Raw genomic sequence first — 19,755 nt, 5'->3', positions numbered from 1 at the left:
GTAAAATATCCAAAGATACTATCCAAAGATACTAATGACGGAGTCCAAGAAGTCCAGATACCTATTGCAATCCATGGAGGAGTAGTGCCTTGCTATGTGGCTGTGGAGTACAAGAGTATTCATCAGGGGCACTGACCTCGCCTAGGACAAAGAATCCCTTAACTGCGCTGTATAAATTGATTAATAGAGCTCAAAGAGAACTTGGAGAGAATCGGTTTGAAGGGTAAACTTATCTAACAGTTCAGCTGGAGCTAAAACTTGTAGTTGTTAATGTTGAATTGGAGATTGGCCAGCTCTAATTTGATAAGATTAGTACGATAGTAAAATTAATAAACGTGTTCCTCTCAGATATTAGAACAGTGAGTAAATTAGAGGATTATGTAACCCAGTATCTCACATGGTGGAGGGACTAAAAACCGCCATCCTCCCAACCCCCCTCCACTCTCTGACCACCTAAAAGGGAGTTACTCAAAAAACACTCAAGAAGGAATTTTTGAGCAAACCCAAACAGGATGCGACTCAGTCTGCTGTAAGACTAGAAGAACCCAGCTGACCACAACAAATAAAAGTTTTAGGAAAGAGTGTAAGCAGTTGAAAGATGTTTCCCAGAAGGACCAGGCCAAGATCATCGTAATATTCAAGAGTGCTGTGGCCACAGCCCTATCCACAAATTACAGTCTGAATTTTTCAGGCGTCGGGCAGACTCGGTGGGCGGGGGAGGTTGCGGAGCTGATCGCTGCCCACGATTGGCTCCACGCTGCCACTTTATGCAAACGGGCCAACTAAGGCCCACTCAGTGTAATACGTGTGCCATAACAATCAGCGCTACCTGTGCGGGTGGGGGGGGGATGAGGGAGGGATGAGGGAGAGTTGGGGGCCAGCGCTGTTTTGCATATGCGCGCAAAAGAGTGCTTCAATCTCCCCCTGAGGCACGGAGCTGTCTCAGGGAGATTGAATCAATTTGAGAAGTTATTTAAACATGTCCCCTCATGTGACTGATGGGACATGTTTTTATATTTTGGGAATTTTAAAAATTTATTTAATAAAAGCTTTAGGAAACCTCATCCCGCTCTTGGATGAGGTTTCCTAAAAAACCCGAAGGCCACTTGGCCTTTTCGCCTGCCCGCCAACCTTAAGGTTGGACGGGCAGCGTTACTAATGACATGAATTACTTTCTTAATGGCCTTAATAGGCCGTTTAGATATCAGCAGGCGCGCTGCCGACTCCAGTGTGCACCCGCTGAACGAAATATTACGGGACTGCGCAATAACGTCAGGACACATGTCCGACGTCATCGCGTGTCATTTTACGTGTTAGCGTGTTGGGCCCGCCCTTCACGGTGACTGAAAAACCCTGCCCTACATGTTTAATGAATGAGCAACAGGAAGAAGGAAATGAGCAGAATCAGATAGAACGAGAGGCACAGGAAAATGAAATTACCTAATGTAAAGTTAAAATTGTTGATAGCTAGTAGCAGTAGCCTGTGCAGAAGCAGGGAAAGTTTCTGTAGAAAAGGATGTTTTTCAAAACTAAATGTGAACAAGGAGCATGTAGAGCTCTAAGTAAGAGAAGCAGCACTGATTCAGCAACTGAGTAATTTCCATCTAGTTCCCTTCCCCACCCCCTTTCCCCACCCCCTTCTTTTGTTTAATTGAAAGGAAGACAAGAATTTGTGCAAGAGGCCAAGGAGCTTGCATTCGCCTTTTTACATACAGAGGCCGTAACGGAATTCCGTGAAAACTTCCTGATTAGGTGCGCGGACAATAAGAGCAGTTAGGAGGATAAGGAAATTGAAAGCCCACAGCAAACATCAGGGATCAGGTAAAGTAAAATATTAACAGACCTTGTTTTGTGTTTCATAAAATACTTGGTAAGATTATTTTCAGGAAAGATGGGGAAAGGAAAAAAAATCGGGTTGGGTGATGAAGATAATGAATATCATAATGTTATAGAACATAAGGATGTTCTGGGGACTGTGAAAAGAACTAAGGAGCAGGAAGGGAAATGGCACGATTCTTGATGTGTGTTTATAGGGCACTGACCAGATATGAAACAGAGGGGAGATACAAATTCAGTTTAGAGAAACATGCAAGCAGTGGGCTTTTATACTTTGCACATTAATTAAAGCCTTTTGGCAGATATTGATGCAGACGTCTGATCCAACCACTTTGTTTTGGTGCAACAATGTATTCTATGAAAACAGAGACTTGCATTTATATAGCATGACCTCAGGATGTCCCAAAGTGCTTTAAGGGCAATATGTATTTTTGAAGTGCAGGTACTGTTATAATGTAGGAAAGACTCCCACAAATAGCAATGTGATGATGGTCAGAAGGTTTTGGTAATGTTGGTTGAGGGGTAACCACTGACCAGGGCACCGGGGCTAGCTCCCCTGCTCTTCTTCAAAAGAGAGCCACTGGGTCTCTTGGTATACACCTCATCCAAAAGAGTGCACCCCCAACAGTGCAGCATTCCACAGTACTGCCCTGGAGTGTCAGCCTGAATTTTTTTCTTAAGTCTCTAGAGTAGGGCTTGAACCCACACCTTCTGGCTCAGACATGAGAGTGCTGCCCATATGGTGCCAAGTGGTGGCACAATATCAGTATCAAAGGGCATACAATTCAGCACAGGGGTGTATATTAATTGCACCAGTATACATGTTTACTTTCAAACTGGCACATTCACAAGGGAACCAGGGATCCCAGCCACAGAAGGTGATAACCTATAGTGACGCTGGGCTGAGTGTAAATTCTAATTAGTGCATTAGTCCAATGCAAGCTAATACTTTCGTTTCTGCCCACTTTATTTGCTCTCTATGTAACTGCCTAATCAACATTGCTTACAGATACTATCAAATAACCTAAAGGGCATTCTTTTTCTGCACAGGATGAAATTGATAGCCTATTATGAAATGTTCTAGAGGTTCAGTGTCTGATGTCAACTATTAGTGACACCTCTGGCTCCAGGAAACATGAAAAAGAAGTACAGAAATCTGGCCAGCCAGAAGGCCAGTCAAACATAACACAAGGGGCATTTTAACCACAAAAACTAGGTGGATTTGGGTCAGGGGTTAGGGTTAGTCTTAAAAAATCAGATCCTGACTCCACTCCACCTCCTTCTGGTTTTAAAGGGGGTGGGCAACCAACCTGCTCCAAGGAGTTCAGTAGGCATTTCAAATATCATAATGAGGCTGCAAATCTTGATGGTATTCTGCTTTCTGAATTTAACTGTGGATAGCCTTGGGAAATCCAGCAGATACAATCCAGGAGTGCCTTTTCAATGACTTGCTGGATCCAGCATGCCTGCCTGGGCATCCACCTACCATCGTACAATCCCCAGACTTTTCCAATCTCACCCTGACCTTCCCCACAAGGCCTCTGCTCTCCCTCCGAGGCTCCCATACCCATCACAGGTCTCTGATTCTCCTCCCCCACCCCAGGTCACCGGCCTAATTATCACAAGGTCTCTGACCCTCCACACCACCTTCCGACCTCTCATGGGCTCCGTGGCCAAAAACCTCCAGCCCAACAGACTTACCCCACCCACACACACACACAGCCACCCACCCACCCACCCACCCACCCCCCAGGTCAATGGCTAAACTCCATTCCAAAGGCCTTCATTTGCTGCCCCCAACATGCTCGGAGGTCTCCAATTCTATCTAGGTGTCTGACAGTCCCCCAGCCTATGATAACCCCTACTGATCTCCTACCCCCACTATGAGGCCTTCAACCTCTCAGTCTCACAGGGATCCTGGAATCTACCCCTGCCCCCATTGAGCCCTGCCACTACTGCACCCCACCTAGGATCAACCCCCACCCTCACTGGGCCTCCCCTCTGCTTCCACCCAAACTAGATTGACTCCACACCACTGACATGTAATTGGCGGACTTTGAACTGCTTCTGATCCAACTAGAAGCCAAACCTGTCAATCACAAGTGTTCTGATTTTAATTAGGAAGAAATTGAATTTGTCGTTATCTGAAATATGCATGATGCTTCAATTGAGATGATACAACTAATTCAACATATGAAATCTATAGAAAACACCAATTAATTTCACAACAAAGAAATCATTTCCTGTATAATAAGTGAAAAATACCTCCCGAAAATCTTGCTCAAAATGTCGCAGCTGCAGGCATTGCTCAAGTTTGAGGTGGTGTTTTGACCAAAACTGGTCGAAGGCATTTTCAGTTTCATCCAGTTGTATCAGTAATCTATCAGAAACAAAATTTGGGGATACCAAAGAATTATAACTTAAGCCTCAGTAAATATTGAAGAATAATATATTATAAATTATAAAATACTTCTCTAATAATTTCTTTTTAAACAAATTTTTAAGTATACAATTAAGATGAACAAAACAAAAAGCATTGTCCTTTTCACTTCCTCTCTCCTGCTTGACAGGGGTTCTCTCGAAACGTCTTACTGGTTGTATATTTCAGAGGGGCTTGATTACTTCATGTCTACTGCAGTTATTGTTTCAGAACAGGTAACTGAATTTTGATGTCTAATCTCAGAAACATTTGCAAAGTCTCAGTTGGTGTGAATAGTCAGGAGATGGGGTCTCTCATGCTCCCCGGGACGATGATTATCTGTATTCATTCCAACTTTGTAGAATGCAAAATTGAGTTTCGTAGCAGCTCGGCCTATCTGTATAGAGTTCCAGTTTAAAATCCAGCCAGTGAAAAATTACAAAATCATATCTTCAAAAAGCACATCCTCGTGAAAATATCCACCCTCTACTTCACTCTGTCCCCTCAAGCGTTCCTCCACACTCAACCTGCCTGTTGTCTATTCTCCAATACAGCTCTATTGTAAACCGTAATCCAGAGGCCCAGGTTAATGCGCCTGGGGACATGGGTTCAAATCCCATCACAGCATCTGGTGGAATTTAAATTCAATCACTTAATAAATTCAATTAGTTAAAAAATCTGGAATTGAAAGCTAGTCTCAGTAATGATGCCATGAAACAATGCATAGATTGTGGTTAAAAACCCATCTGGTTCGTTAATGTCCTTTAGGGAAGTAAATCTGCTGTCCTTACCTGGCCTGGCCTGGCCTACATGTAACTCCAGACCTACAGCAATGTGATTGACTTTTAACTGCCCTCTAAAAGCACCCAGCAAGCCACTCAGTTCAAGGGCAATAGGGAGTGAAAACAAATCCTGGCCTTGACAGCGACACCCACATTCCACGAATGGAGAAAAAGTTTGCTGTGAGCAAGCCCACAAATTCACTAATTAATTTAAAGTTGTTCAAAATTACATTTTAAAATTAAACTTTGCACTTCCCTTATCTGCCCAAATGACTACTACCTATCAAGACGCCGCAGATAAAACTTGTTCCCAGCCCTTGGCAATGCCACCAGCGGTCACGTGTAAACAGCTTTAGAGCTGTTAAAATGAAGGGCTAAATTTTGTTTATTTTGATTTATTCCCATGATCTTGTGAATTAAGTTAAAGTTCTTTGTTCACGAAGACATATTTCATTCAATTTAATACATTACCATCAGAAATTAAAAGCAAAAGATAAACTCAGCTTGTTAGAACTTCTTCATTGTTATGGAATGGCTACCAGCGAGTACGGAAAATATTGACATAGACCAAGATTTCAAAAGGCATTTAGATCAATTTCTGATTCAGCAAAGACTGAATAATGGCGTGAGTTACAAAGGATTTTATAGGATATAATACACAAAAACAGGCCATTCAACCCAACCAGTCCATGCTCCACTCGAGTCTCCTCCCACCTTTTCTCATCTAAAGCTACCATTGCAACCATCCATTCCTTTCTCCCTCATATGCCTGTCTAGTTTCCCCTTAAATGGATCTATACTATTTGTTTTAATGGTAGTGAGATCAACCTTTCTTCTGAATTCCCTATTGAATTTCTTGGCGACTATCTTATATTGATGGCCTCTAGTTATGCTCTTTCCCACAAGATGAAACATTCTCTCTGTATCTACTCTATCAAAGCGTTTCATTATTTTTAAGACTTTTCTTAGGTCATCCCTTGGCATTCATTTTTCAAGAGAGAAGAGACCCAACCCGCCAAGCCTGTTGGATAGTGATTCAGCCTGTTGGATGGGATACTTATCCTTCTCTCAACTTGGAGTCTTATGACATTTCTAGCAACTTTTGCTGTAGTTATTGACTGAAAAGTAGTTAATGTACAAATTTGTTTAATGAATGAATGCAAGATGGACCACCCAATATAATAAAGTAAGCAAGCTTTTATCCATAATAAAAATGAATGTTAATGTTTCTGGCATGGAATTACTTTAATCTGAAGACAAACTTTAAAAATCAATTTTATTTGTAACATATATTACAAAGACAAAATATTACTCTGATTTAGTAGAATTTAATTGCTAAAAATGTTCTTACCACATGTTTTATATGACAGTTATGCAGTAAAGGAAATGTTCTGATGTTTAAAGATTCTCTCACTAACCTTTCAACGGTAGCATTATTTTCCAGTTCATCAGAATTCAGGATGTAATTGGGATTTTTAGTAAGTGGTTCCTTAATATATAATAGTAAAGTGTTGCCTTCTTTTACTGCGAGTTTCAATTTCTCCTGAGAAGCAAAAATAAGAGTTTAGTAATCATTGCTTAGAAATGACAATTGGAAGTCTTCACTGCAATCCTTTGCAAAAGAAAAGCAATAGAGGGCATTTTACATTAAGTAACTGAATGCTGTGCATTATCTGAATGAATGTACAATGTGATTGTATATTCTTTGCCATTTTTATATATGCTGTGAATGACTGAATAGAAATGGTGTGACACTGATGTTGCAGACAGGATTGAGAGAGAACTGAAACCCCCGTTCCCTTCCCTTACTCTCTGAAATCAGTGTATGTTTTGCAAAGGAAGAGGTGTGTATTTCTTAGCCCGTGAGTGTGTGGGCAATTTGAATAACCAGCTGCAAGATTTTTGTGGGATTAAATAAAAAGGATTATTTATTCATGTGTTTGCCCTGAAAATCCAAGACTATGTCACCCATTCACACCCATTCTCTCTCTCACACATACACACACACACGCGAGGAAAATACTGTTAAAGAAATAGCGCATTTTTAAAAGTTCTATACAAAAGAATACTTCATAATTCATGTGATTGGCTCATCTTGGAAGACACATGGTGCAAGCCTCTTGAAAAAGAGGTTTTTCACTCCTAAAGTGTGGTTAGGTGAATTCAATAGCTGAAGTTGAATACCAGAGTCATTGCAGGATTCTCTCGAAGAGGCGGACTTTCTGAAAGTCATTGTTACAAGAAGTTCAGTTTGCTGTATTGGTGGACTTGAAAGGAACAGGCTTGGAGACCTTACGATATTACCATCTCCAGTCCTTAAGGCATAGGTGTGCTTCCCTTTCTGTTGCTGCTGTTTCTGCAGTTGTTATCATTGTGACTTTGTGCAGATAGCCCTTAAAGGTTTAAATAGAGACTTACATAGCTGCCTTACCATGTGGTTTCTCACAGCTCCCCTCTAAACATGGGGCTGAATTTTGCCGTTGGCGAGCAGGGTGTGGGGCCTGGTCGCCGACGTGTAAAATGACACGGGATGACATCGGGGGAACCCCCGATGTCATCCCGCCCTATTTAAATTTTCAGGAAGGCGGGGGCACAGTGAAATCAGTTGTGCGCCCGCAGACCTGTCAATGGCCAATTGAGACCACTGACAGGATCATTTAAACAATTAAAGGACTTGCCCGTCCAACCTTAAGGTTGGCGGGCAGGCCAGGAGCCCCGGCGGGCAATAGAAAACCATGAAACCTCATCCACCGGCGGGATGAGGTTTCATGTAGGGTTTTAAACAGTTTAATAAAATTTTAGTGTAATTTATGAACATGTCCCATCGCCTGTGACATTGTCACATGATGGGGACATGTTAAGGATTTTTTTTTCTATTTTTAATATTTTTAAAAGTGTCAGCGATCTCCCTGAGGCTGCACTTAGCCTCAGAGAGATGTGCGCTCTTTCGTGCGCAAGTGTGAAAGAGCGCACTCTCGCTTTTGGGGAATCCCCCCCCCCCCAGCACAGGAAGCGCATAGCGCTTTTCGCCGGACATCACGCTGGGCAGGCCTTAATCGGAGAGGTCCACTTCTCTGGCGGGGATCGGCTCCCCGCCCGCCAGGCAGAAAATTCTGCCCATGGTGTTGGGTCTAAACTGATTAGCCATAACCTGGATTACTGTCTGCAGACATTCACCCTGGGGGTTTGAGACAATCACCGTCTTGGTTTCAGAACAACACACTGAGGTCAGGAAATACCTTTTCAGATGGTTTCAGGAGATGGCCAGTGATACGTCTAGTCTGGAATGTGTCCTTTTGTCCTTTCAAGAGAGTGTGGCAGTTTTTGAATCCACAGACCTAGCGACCCTCAGTCGCCATCTTGTGCAGCCCATCAGTGCCCGTTTTAAAAAGAAATGTCAGTTTCAGGAGATCCTGCACTGGGTACAGTTTATGTTTTAAAAGTTAGAAATATACATGTCTTCACATGACATCACACTGATGTCGCGCCCAAGGCACTAGCTGTCTTCAAACCCTATTTGAAGCTAAAACCGCAGAGATCCTACCTAAAAGCAGAACAAATACCATAATGTTGATAAAAAGAGCTTACTGGCAAATGCTCAAAGGTTCCCTTAGTTAAAATTCACCTGCAGAGTCAGTTGGTCACCAGGGTAGCGATGGTCAGGGTAATTCAGAGTTTACCGATGCAGGGGGTCAATCTATTGCTGGGCAATAACTTAGCCAAAAGCAGGGTATTGTGTCCGGAAGGTTCAGAGCAGTCCACAGAGACTGGGGGACCTGAGGGAAGTCAGCAAAATTCTGCTTAGCTACAGAGGGCTGCAGAAACCCCTAAAATCCCTCATGGAGGCTGGGGGGTGGTGTTGGTGAGGGCGGGAGTACAATAGAACCAGTGAGGTTTAGGGAGGCTAAAAGAAAGCCAAAAGAATTTAAATGGGCCATGTTAGAGTCCAAAGAACTTACAAGGGCTAGGTTAGAGCCTGCCAAATTTAAACGTCAGGATAGAGCCTGCAAAATTTCAAGTAGCCAAAACAGAGCCAGAGGAAAGCAAAAGTACTGGGCTAAAAGCAGGAGAGGTTGAAGGAAATGTACCAGAAATGTGGTTGGCAGAACCATTCTTCTAGAGTTTAAGTAGGGACTAGGGGAGTCCCCAAGCAGACAGTGAAGGAGATGCCTCACCTAGCTGAAGTGCCACAGAGGAGTACAGTGAAAGTAGTGTCCCAGAAGATATGGGGCAGATTGAGGGGAAAACCTATCCCCAAAGAAACAGAGAAAGGGAAGACGATAAGCCCTAAGATGAACCACGTTTGTAGAAACCACAAAGGAAATACAAGCGCAGTCAGTATAGAATTCTTAAGTAAAGGATCAAGTGATCAGGTCCACAATTCAAACCCAACAATCCTGCTTCAGACCCCACTAAAGACAAGGTGCAGGAGGAGACCCCCGACACCCAACAGGGGTTTAGGAACAGGCTACCACCCACTGTCACCCTAAAAATAAGAATTATCACTGGATAAGACCCTCAACTATTCGACCCATGGGTTGTAGAAATAGCAATCAGAGGGTCAAGACCTTTAAAGGCAGGGCAACTATGCAGTAACAGAAATTTGCATAGTGCAAATACTGTCCTTCAGCAGCCTATGAAATTTACTTCTTTCCAGGACCCACAAATTGAACTTGAACCTCCACGAAACCTACAGTTCATCAAAGAGCCTTTGGTACTAAAATTCTCAAAGCACCACCAACATACCGTAATGAAAATCCTCACCCCTTAGACAACACATAACTGGAATTTTTTTTTTTTTAAATGGAAAAGGGGATTGAAAGCACTACATTCCTGAAAAGAGCCTTCCGCAAGCCAGACCCCAACACCTGAAGAAATTCACTTACTGTTGTGCCTCATCTGAAAAGGATGGTGAGAAACCTAAGCTTGAAAATAAATCTGTTACAGCCAATTGCAGTATAAGATTAATGTGTGGATGGTAGAATGAATGTGTGCAAAATGTGTGATTGTATTTCCCTTGCATTACCATGAAAGCAATGTTTTAAAATTGTAATCCAGATTCCATTTTTCTCCCGTGTGATGGAGGCGTGTCATGTCTAGTAGAGGTGTGTCCTAGCCATAACTTTAAATACACAGACTGCAAATAGTTTGGAATCTTCCAAAACTGACTTTTTTTTAAAAATGGACACTGATGGCTTCAACAGATGGCCACAGATGGATCAACTGTCTCTCAGTCTGTGGATTCCAAAAAAAAGACCTGCCACACAGTCTCAAAAGGACAAAGGGACTTTCCAGAATAAAGAGGTGTGACATTTTCACATGAGGGGGACATATTAATGAATTCTTTATTTTTCTATTTTTAATGTTTCAGTGCCTTTCAGCGATCTCCCTGAGGCAGCACTTTGCCTCAGGGAGATGTGCGTTTTTTCATGTGCAAAAGAGCACACTCTGACAGTTGGGGAGTACCACCACCCCCCCACCCCCACCCCCCCCTCCAGCACAGGAAGCGCATAGCGCTTCCTGTCGGGCAACACGCTGGGCGGGCCTTAATTGGCCAGCCCACGTAAAATGGCGGCGGGGCCTGTTTCTGCGGTGGCGATCGGCTGCCTGCCTGCCGCTGAGTCAGTCGGGCCCACCCACCCATCAAGGGCAAAATTCTGCCCTACTAGTGACTAACTTTGCAACCTGCTGAACATCCATCTCTTCGAGGGAATCTTGAAATAATCCTGATATACAACCCCAACTATTGAACGAACCTGAAATACCCTTTTAGAGTGAAAATTCTACCTTCAACGGGCCCGCAATGACTTTTTCCCACAACGAGTAAACACGTGAATTATGAACTATTATTTTGTTTTCAACTTGCAAAAGTGCACTATTCTCTTGAACCACATCTTTCTCATGTACATGTGTTTGCTTAAGTGGCATAGAGCTGAATTTTCCCCCCGTCGGGGGGGTGTGCCGGGGCGGGCGGGAGCAAGCGCGAACCCGATCGGCGCCCCCGATGGGGTGCACGCCGCCATTTTACGTGGGTGGGCCAATAAGGGGTCGCCTGGAAGTGCTGAGCGCTCCCTGTGCGGGCGAGGAGGGATTCCCTGAGTCAGGGCCTGTGCTCTTTCGTGCATGTGCACGATAGAGCATGGAAATCTCCCGGAGGCACAGAGGTGACTCAGAGAGATTTGTTTAAGTTTTAAACATCAAACTAAAGAAATTAAAAACTGATAAAACATGTCCCCTCACGTGACAGTGTCACATGAGCTGGGACATGTCAATGAATTTTTTTGAAAATTTTAATTGAACTTTTAAACATTTCATGAAGCCTCATCCCAGCCATGGATGAGGTTTCATGAAAAATGTGAAGGCCGCCTGAGCTCTTTGCCTGCCCCCTCCGCCAACCTTAAGGTTGGACGGGCAGCTCATTTAACTATTTAAATTAGTTTTTAAACAGGCCTTAATAGGCTTTTGACAGTTCGGCGGGTGCGCACCCTCCAAACTGAAAATCTAAATGACGCACAGTGACGTCGGGAACACCCGCCCAACGTCACTGCGCGTCATTTTATGCGTTGGTGAGTGGGCCTGCCTCTGCTCGCCGACCGGAAAATTCTCCCCATAGTGTTTAGACTTCCAGGGTGAATGTATGAATAAACAATCCTCCTTATTTAGTTCCTTAAAACCTGCTGCTGTTACTTAGCACACTCTGGGGGGCTAAGAAACACACATCTCCCTTTTAAAAAAAAACATACCAATATGGACGGTAAGGGAAAAGGTACGAAGTTTCCAGTTTCCTCCTGACACTGTACGTAACAGAATTGGGTGCTGCATCTGGGATCTGAACCAACTGGACTATAACAAGCTGAATCTGACATTACAAGCACAAACTGGAAGCCAAAATGAAAGTTCAAAAACTGAAATTCTTTCTGGAAAACAAAAAGACCACAGTGGCAGGCTTCCTATATTAACACTAGAAAATAGAATGGCTGACTTTAATGTGAAAGCCTTCGTAGAACAGAAGGATTTAACCTGACAAAAGTTAGCCACCTTAACAACGTAACAGCTTAAAGCAGTTGATAATCAGGTGGAATTTACTGTGAGAAAACTGGCACAAAGACCTGAGGTGCTGAAGATATTGGCTGAGCATTTTGGCCTCACCCCAGAGTTGGAACAGGCAGAAGATACAGAACCTGAAAAAAAGCCAGGTTACCTTAAGCAAGATTCACCCAGAGAGCAGAGGCTACGGTTAAAGTTTCAGGCAAGAAAGGAAGAATGAGAAAGGCAGGGGAGAAGGGAAAAAGAGCAAGAAAGGCAAGAGAGTGAGAAAGGATTCCAAGAAAAAGAGAGAGCTAATTCCAGGAGAAAGACATCTGCGAGAAAGAGAGAATTCCATAAAAAGGGTACAAGGGTTTCAGTTCTCTCTCAATCCTGTCCATAACATTGAACACAAAAGAGCAAACTGTCACTATTTTGATCAGTTGGTAGGATTGTTGATTTTTTGAATATGTTCACACAATTTTGTTGAGATATCCACACACTTTTTTATATACTGTATTATCTTTCTGTTAAGTCACATGAGTATAAATTAACATTTTGCTACTTTGGACATATAAGACATTTCTTTCCATTCAAATTGCTGTGATGATGTAAATGTATCTGTAACTTATTGTCATTAAATTATGCAGAGCAATTGATGTGACAAAACTTTAACTTCAGACTTGATGTTTTTAAAAATTTATTCTTTCATGAGATGTGGGATCACTGGCACAGCCACATTTGTTGCCCATCCCTAATTGCCCTTGAACTGAGTGGTTTCCTAGGCAATTTCAGAGGGAAGTTACAAGTCAACCACATTGTAGGCCAGACCAGATAAGGACAGCAGATTTTCTTTCCTAATGAATATTATAAGCCAGACCAGGTAAGGACAGCAGATTTCTTTTCCTAATGAACATTATAAGCCAGACCAGGTAAGGACAGCAGATTTCTTTTCCTAATGAACATTATAAGCCAGACCAGGTAAGGACAGCAGATTTCCTTTCCTAATGAACATTATAAGCCAGACCAGGTAAGGACAGCAGATTTCCTTTCCTAATGAACATTATTGGCCAGACCAGATAAGGACAGCAGATTTCTTTTCCTAATGAACATTATAAACCAGACCAGGTAAGGACAGCAGATTTCCTTTCCTAATGAATATTAGTGAATCAGATGGGTTTTTACAACAAACAATGATAGTTTCATGGTCACCAAACTGATCACAATCCCTCAGAAAACGTGCTAAAGGCTGGTTCCAAATACTCACTTTGTTAAATGACCTTGATAGAATCACTGATTTGTTTTCTTTGTTAAATTGGATCAGAGCACCCAAACGTCAGCTAATTTACATCGTCACTGATCCATGCAAAGCAGAACAGTGGCAGGTTTGATACCAGGGGCAGAATCTTCTGTTCGGCGAGCGAGTGCAGGGCCCGCTCGCCAACACGTAAAATGACGCAGGATGACGTCGGGCGTGCGTCCCGATGTCACCCCGCGTCATTTAGATTTTCAGGTCGGCGGGCGTGCAGCTGAGTCGGCTGCACGCCCGCCAACCTGTCAACAGCCTATTAAGGCTATTAAAAAACTAATTGAAATCATTAATGGACCTACCCGTCCAACCTTAAGGTTGGCGGGCAGGCCGGGAGCCCTGGCGGGCTTCTGAAAAAGCATGAAACCTCATCCACGGGCGGGATGAGGTTTCATGGGTGATTTAAAAATCTTGGAATATTTCAAAATATAAGTAATGGACATATCCTAACTCGTGTGACAGTGTCACATGAGGGACATGGCAGCGAAAATTTTTTCTCATGTTTCTTTGAAGTTTCAAATCTGAGCCAATCTCCCTGAGGCAGCACTTAGCCTCAGGGAGATCTGGGCGCTCTTTCGCGAAAGAGCGCACTCCTGGCTCAGGGAATCCACCCCCTGCCCGCACAGGGAGCGCATAGCGCTTCCTGGCGGACGTCACACTGGGCGGGCCTTAATTGGCACGCCCATGTTAAATAGCGGCGCGCCCCCGACTGGGGGTGCCAATCGGGAACCCGCCCACTCCCGGAAATCCCCACCCCCCCCAACGGGGAGAGAATGTTGCCCCAGGTAGTTTTTGATGATCTCAGTGAGAACAGCAGGGTGGCATTACAATTGGTCACAGAACCCATTGGGTTACGTTGAGGAAATTGTCACTCACTCCTGATTATCATCCAGAAAACCCTGCTGGATGCACACATCGGCTGGTGTTGGGTGGGAACAGCACTGAAGTAGGCTGCAATGCCTCTCCAAGATAAAACATCTTGGTGAAACTCATTGCCAAGGCTTACATGTGGAACAATGGTAACAATAAAATTACACTTTACCAAATCACTAACAGAAAGAGGTAGAACACTGCTAGAAAATAAGAGATAGGTAGCAGCCATGTGTTATACATCCTATTTATAATAGTATGAAAAAATATATATGGAGATAGGAAGAAGTGTCTGAATGGCTACACTCGCTAGAGGAGAGCATAATTAACAAAGTTCAAGGGGAAAGAAAGTGCACATGCATTAGGTGAAAAAGAAATACATTATTTAATTTTCACCAGTATACTTAAATGTTTCTGAATCTAAGATAACAAACTGCTTTGAGACTCTTCATCAATCCATAGGTTCTAAGTACCATGAAGATTCAGGTTTTTGTTGCGACTTTGAATTAACAACAACAACTCGCATTTATATACCACCTTTATTATAAGAAAAAATCCCAAAGCGTTTCACATGAGTATATCAGATATAAATTGGAACTGTGCCAAAGAAAGTGCTATTGGTCAGGTGACTAAAAGCTTGGTCAAAAACAAGGTTTTAAGGAGTGCCTTAAAAGGAGGGCAAGATGTAGAGACTAGGGAGGGTAGTCCAGAGCTTGGGGCCTAGTGGCTAAAGGCATGGCCTTTAAACAGTGACTGTCAGCAGGACTATTCAACTACAGTAAGTCCTCACTTAAAGCTGTTGTTTCATTCTTGAAAATCACGACTTTAAGTGAAACAACTTTACGTGAATCATAGGAATCAATGTTAAAGCTGGAATTAGGTTCCTTTGGACCTTCCTTGCCTGGAAAAGCCAATGTACAATTTGAAATACCGTACGTACATGTGCGGCATTGTGCATTCCTAGCTGGAATAACTTGAATAAAATAAATCACTGAATATAAAAGAAATACTGTATACATTGAAACTAGATAATATTAAATCACCCAAACAAGCCCTGAGTAGCGCAGATGCTGTGTCTCACCCACAGCACTCCTGAAACTCAGCTCAACTTTTGCTTGCTTTCCGTTCCCACTCTGTCTCTCTCTTTTCCCACTTTCTCTCTCTATCCTTTTCCATTCTGTCTCTGCCTTTCTGTTCCCAGAGCCTGGGCCCCTTCCTAACAGTTTGCAGGGACCGAGCCCCTGCCTGCTGGGGTGCCAGGAAGAAGCTGGGGGTGTAGGCACACAAGAAGCCGGGGGTGGGGGGGCAGCGGGCAGCACATAAGAAGCTGGAGGGTGAGGGGGCCGCAGAAGAAGCTGGCAGGGGGCCGCTCCCCCCCCCCCCCCCCCACCCCACCACCCCACCCAGGTTACTCACACTTCATCACCTGATCAACGGCCAGCAGCTTCCTGTCCCTGCCCTGGACTCCTGATCCCGGATCTTGGGCCTTGCTCACTCCCTGCCTCTGGTGACTGCGGTGGCGGCTCCTGCATCAGAACATGGCGGCAGCTCGCCCAGCAGCGGGGGCGAGGGGGGGAGGGCGGGGCCAGGGCCAGAGTGCAGATGACGTAAAAGTGAAAATAGTGACATAAATTGGTAAAAGGCTCTAAAGAGTAAACACGTTAAAGCAAAATGACTTTAAGTGGGGTGACTTATAACAAAGAAATGTTACAGCTGAGCCCACCCCTATTCTCATCCAGTGCACATTTTCCAGCAGAGGAAAATAAATGAAGACTATGAGTGAAAATGCTTGCTGATTTTCCCCACCTTAACCGAGAGACAATGGAACTGACTGTAGAAAATCTATTGCCACCTTTGATGAGCCAGACAGGGGATTTGCCTTGAATCCTACTTGGTCTTTATGGTTCTCTTCCACATTCTTTATTCTCTGAGCCATCAAAGCAGCTCTTAGATAGTTTTTCTGATGCACAGAAGTCATACTAAGTGATATGCAAACTCAATGAAAAGCTAATTATTTTGTTCCAGTGGGCTGAAGTTAATAGTTTAAAATTCATTACATGCACTTGATTTAACAACTTTAGCCTTTAGCAATGCTATAAATAAAGGTACATGACAAAGGTTATGTTTTCCATAAGCCTTGTCAAATCCATGGTTATAGGATCTTTGCATTCTTTTTGATTTATGTACTCAACTGAAATTCCAAATTATCTATACAAAAGAAGGTTTGGATAATTTTGTATGTAGAATTCCAATGGTTCATTGCCACGCATTTCTGTTATGTGTGTGTTTTTATCCAAGTGTAGCGTTCCTTGGCAGATTCATCTTCATTTGGCTTTAATTGGATATGAAATATATTTCCCATTTATATAAAATTTCTGGACTCATTAATCTAATGAAGTTCAAAACTAATCAGTAGCTAGTAGGTACAGCTACTGTTTGCTGTTTTTTGGAATGCAATATTTCTTAGATTGCTGAATCATATCCACAAGGAAAGCGAAATAAATGGAACAGGCTAGAGCATTGGCAATTTTAAAAATATTCAGAACCATTACATGCAATATATCTAGTCGTCTGGGCTTGGAATCTTAATTCAACCTTGTTACTAAAGGTGCATTAACCTACAAATTTAGAGTTGATGTGAACCGACTTCTACTTCACAGTAATGCTAAACCCAGAGTTAGAGCCTGACCTGATTGCAGACAGAAGCAGAACAAGGTCACCGACTGCGATCAGATATCACATGGCGTGATAAACTCCAGTGTGGTGTTAAACTGGATTTCAAATGCTCTACTTCATAAGCGAAGTAGTTTTTAGATATAAGCAAAATACTGCGGATGCTGGAAATCTGAAACAAAAACAGAAAATGCTGGAAAAACTCAGCAGGTCTGACAGCATCTGTGGAGGGAGAAACAGAGTTGACGCTTCGAGTCCGCATGATGTATTTTCGAGTCCGTATATGTTCTGAAGAAGGGTCATACAGACTCGAAATGTCAACTCTGTTTCTCTCTCCACAGATGCTGTCAGACCTGCTGAGTTTTTCCAGCATTTTCTGTTTTAGTTTATAGGTATGTTGTTACCTTTAAATAAGATTTTGTTTAATCCATTTTTTAAGATTCAGTTGTCATTATGCAGCGGGGAACTACGGAATTCTCCAATGCCCGATTAATTTTGCAGTAATTTACAAATACTATCAGAATTCCACAGTTTCCTTAACCTTTAAATTTGCTTGCCTCAATAAAATACATATGATTATCAACAAATATTGACAGATAGACGTTTCATGTGTTTGCATGACAAAATGCAAAAATACAAAATACTTACAAAATTCTGAAAGGGCTTGATAGAGTAGTCGCTGAGAGATTGTTTGCACTGCTTGTGGAGTCTAAAACGCAGGGGCACAGTCTCAGGATAAGGGGCCAATCACTTAGTACTGAGATGAGGAGAAATTACTTCACTCATAGAGTTGTGAATCTTTGGAACTCTCTACCCCAAAGGGTTGTGGATTTTCCATCACTGAATACACTTATGGCTGGGATTGACAGATTTTTGGTCTCAGGGAATTAAGGGATAGGGGGAGCAGGTGGGCAAATTTAGTTGAAACCCAAGATCAGCCATGATTGTATTGAATGGCAGAGCAAGTTCAACGGGCCATATGGTCTACTCCTGCTTCTATTCCTCGTGATCTTGTGTTCCTCTGCCAGCTATTTTACAGTAGATATAACTTTTTGAATGGGGTGATAACTCTACTAAAATAGCCAAGGTACATCCTCCATATGGGTGAAGCATGTATCTGCTAATACTGCTAAGAGTAGGAGGAGGTAATGACATAGTGGTATTGTCGCTGGTAATCCAGAGACGCAGGGTAATGCTCTGGGGACAGATGCTGAAATTTGAATTTAAAAAAAATCTGGAAATAATAGTCTAATGATGACCATGAAACCATTGCTGATTGTTGTAAAAACCCATCTGTTTCACTAGTGTCCTTTAGGGAAGGAAATCTGCCGTCTTTACCAAGTCTGGCTTACATGTGATTCCAGATCCACAGCAATGTAGTAGACTCTTAACTGACCTCTGAAATGGCCTAGCAAGCCACTCAGTTATATCAATCTTCTAAAAAGTCTAAAAGGAATAGAACCGGACGAATCGTCTGGCATCGACCTAGGCACCAGAAATGACAACAGCAAACTCAGCCCTGTCGACACTGCAAGGTCCTCCTTACTAACATCTGGGGGCTACTGCCAAAATTGGGAGAGCTGTCTCACAGACTAGTCAAGCAACAGCCTGACATAGTCATACTCACAGAATCATATCTTACAAATAATGTCCCAGACACCACTATCACCATCCCTGGGTATTTCCTGTCCCACTGGCAGGACAGGCCCAGCAGAGGTGGCAGCACAGTGGTATATAGCCTATATAGCCAGAATGGAATAGCCCCGGGAGTCCTCAAAATCGACTCGGACCCCATGAAGTCTTCTGGCATCAGGTCAAACATGGGCAAGGAAACCTCCTGCTGATTACCACGTACTGCAGCATCCCCTAGCCCCTCCCCCCCACCCCCCTGTTGTCTGATGAATCAGTGCTTCTCCATGTTGGACACCACTTGGAGGAAGCAATGAGGGTAGCAATGGCGCAGAATGTGCTCTGGGTGGGGGACTTCAATGTCTATCACCCAGACTGGCTCGGTAGCACCACTACTGACCACATCCTAAAAGACATTGCTGCTAGACTGGGTCTGTCGCAGGTAGTGAGGGAACCAACCAGAGGAGAAAACATACTTGACTTCATTCTCACCCACCTGCCTGCCGCAGATGCATCTGTCCATGACATATCAGTAGGAATGACCACCGTACAGTCCTTGTGGGGGAGAAGGCCCGTCTTCATCAGGATACCCTCCATCGTGTTGTATTACACTACCACTGTGCTAAATGGGATAGATTTTGAACAGGTCTAGCAACTCAAGACAGGGCAACCATGAGGCACTGTGGGCCATCAGCAGCAGCAGAATTGGACTTGACTACAATCTGTAACCTCATTGCATGGAATATCCCCCATTCTACCATTACCATCAAGCCCAGGGATCAACCCTGGTTCAATGAAATGTGCAGGAGGGCATTCCAGGAGCAGCACCAGGCATACCTAAAAATGAGGTGTCAACCTGATGAAGCTATAACACAGGACTACTTGCGTGCCAAACAGCATAAGCAACAAGTGATAGACAGAGCTAAGCAATTCCACAATCAACGGATATGATCTAAGCTCTGCAGTCCTGCCACATCCAGTGGTGAATGGTGGTGGACAATTAAACAACCCACTGCAGGAAGCTCCACAAGCATCCCCATCGTCAATGATGGGGAAGCCCAGCACATCAGTGCAATGGATAAGGCTGTAGCATTTGCAAAAATTTTCAACTGGAAGTGTCGAGTGGATGATCCATCTCAGCCTCCTGTGGAGGCCTCCAGCAGCACAGATGCCAGTCTTCAGCCAATCTGATTCACTCCATGTAATATCAA

The 19,755-nt window shown here is 43.4% G+C and overlaps 1 protein-coding gene across 1 annotated transcript in view; it reads right to left on the bottom strand.

Moving 5' to 3' along the window:
* The window catches only part of mcf2l2 (MCF.2 cell line derived transforming sequence-like 2), a 396,665-nt gene that overhangs the window by 202,728 nt on the left and 174,182 nt on the right, over positions 1-19,755 (bottom strand). Inside the window, exons 9-10 of the mRNA XM_078563948.1 lie at positions 6,456-6,580; positions 4,102-4,216 (exon numbers count right to left, since the gene is read on the bottom strand). Of these exons, the coding sequence (XP_078420074.1) occupies positions 4,102-4,216; positions 6,456-6,580 (240 nt within the window). The remainder of the gene's footprint in view (positions 1-4,101; positions 4,217-6,455; positions 6,581-19,755) is intronic.

The sequence above is a fragment of the Cetorhinus maximus genome, chromosome 19 (genome assembly GCF_964194155.1).
Source record: "Cetorhinus maximus chromosome 19, sCetMax3.hap1.1, whole genome shotgun sequence".
NCBI classification, from domain to species: domain Eukaryota; kingdom Metazoa; phylum Chordata; class Chondrichthyes; order Lamniformes; family Cetorhinidae; genus Cetorhinus; species Cetorhinus maximus.
This window is presented reverse-complemented; position numbering and strand designations above follow the sequence as displayed.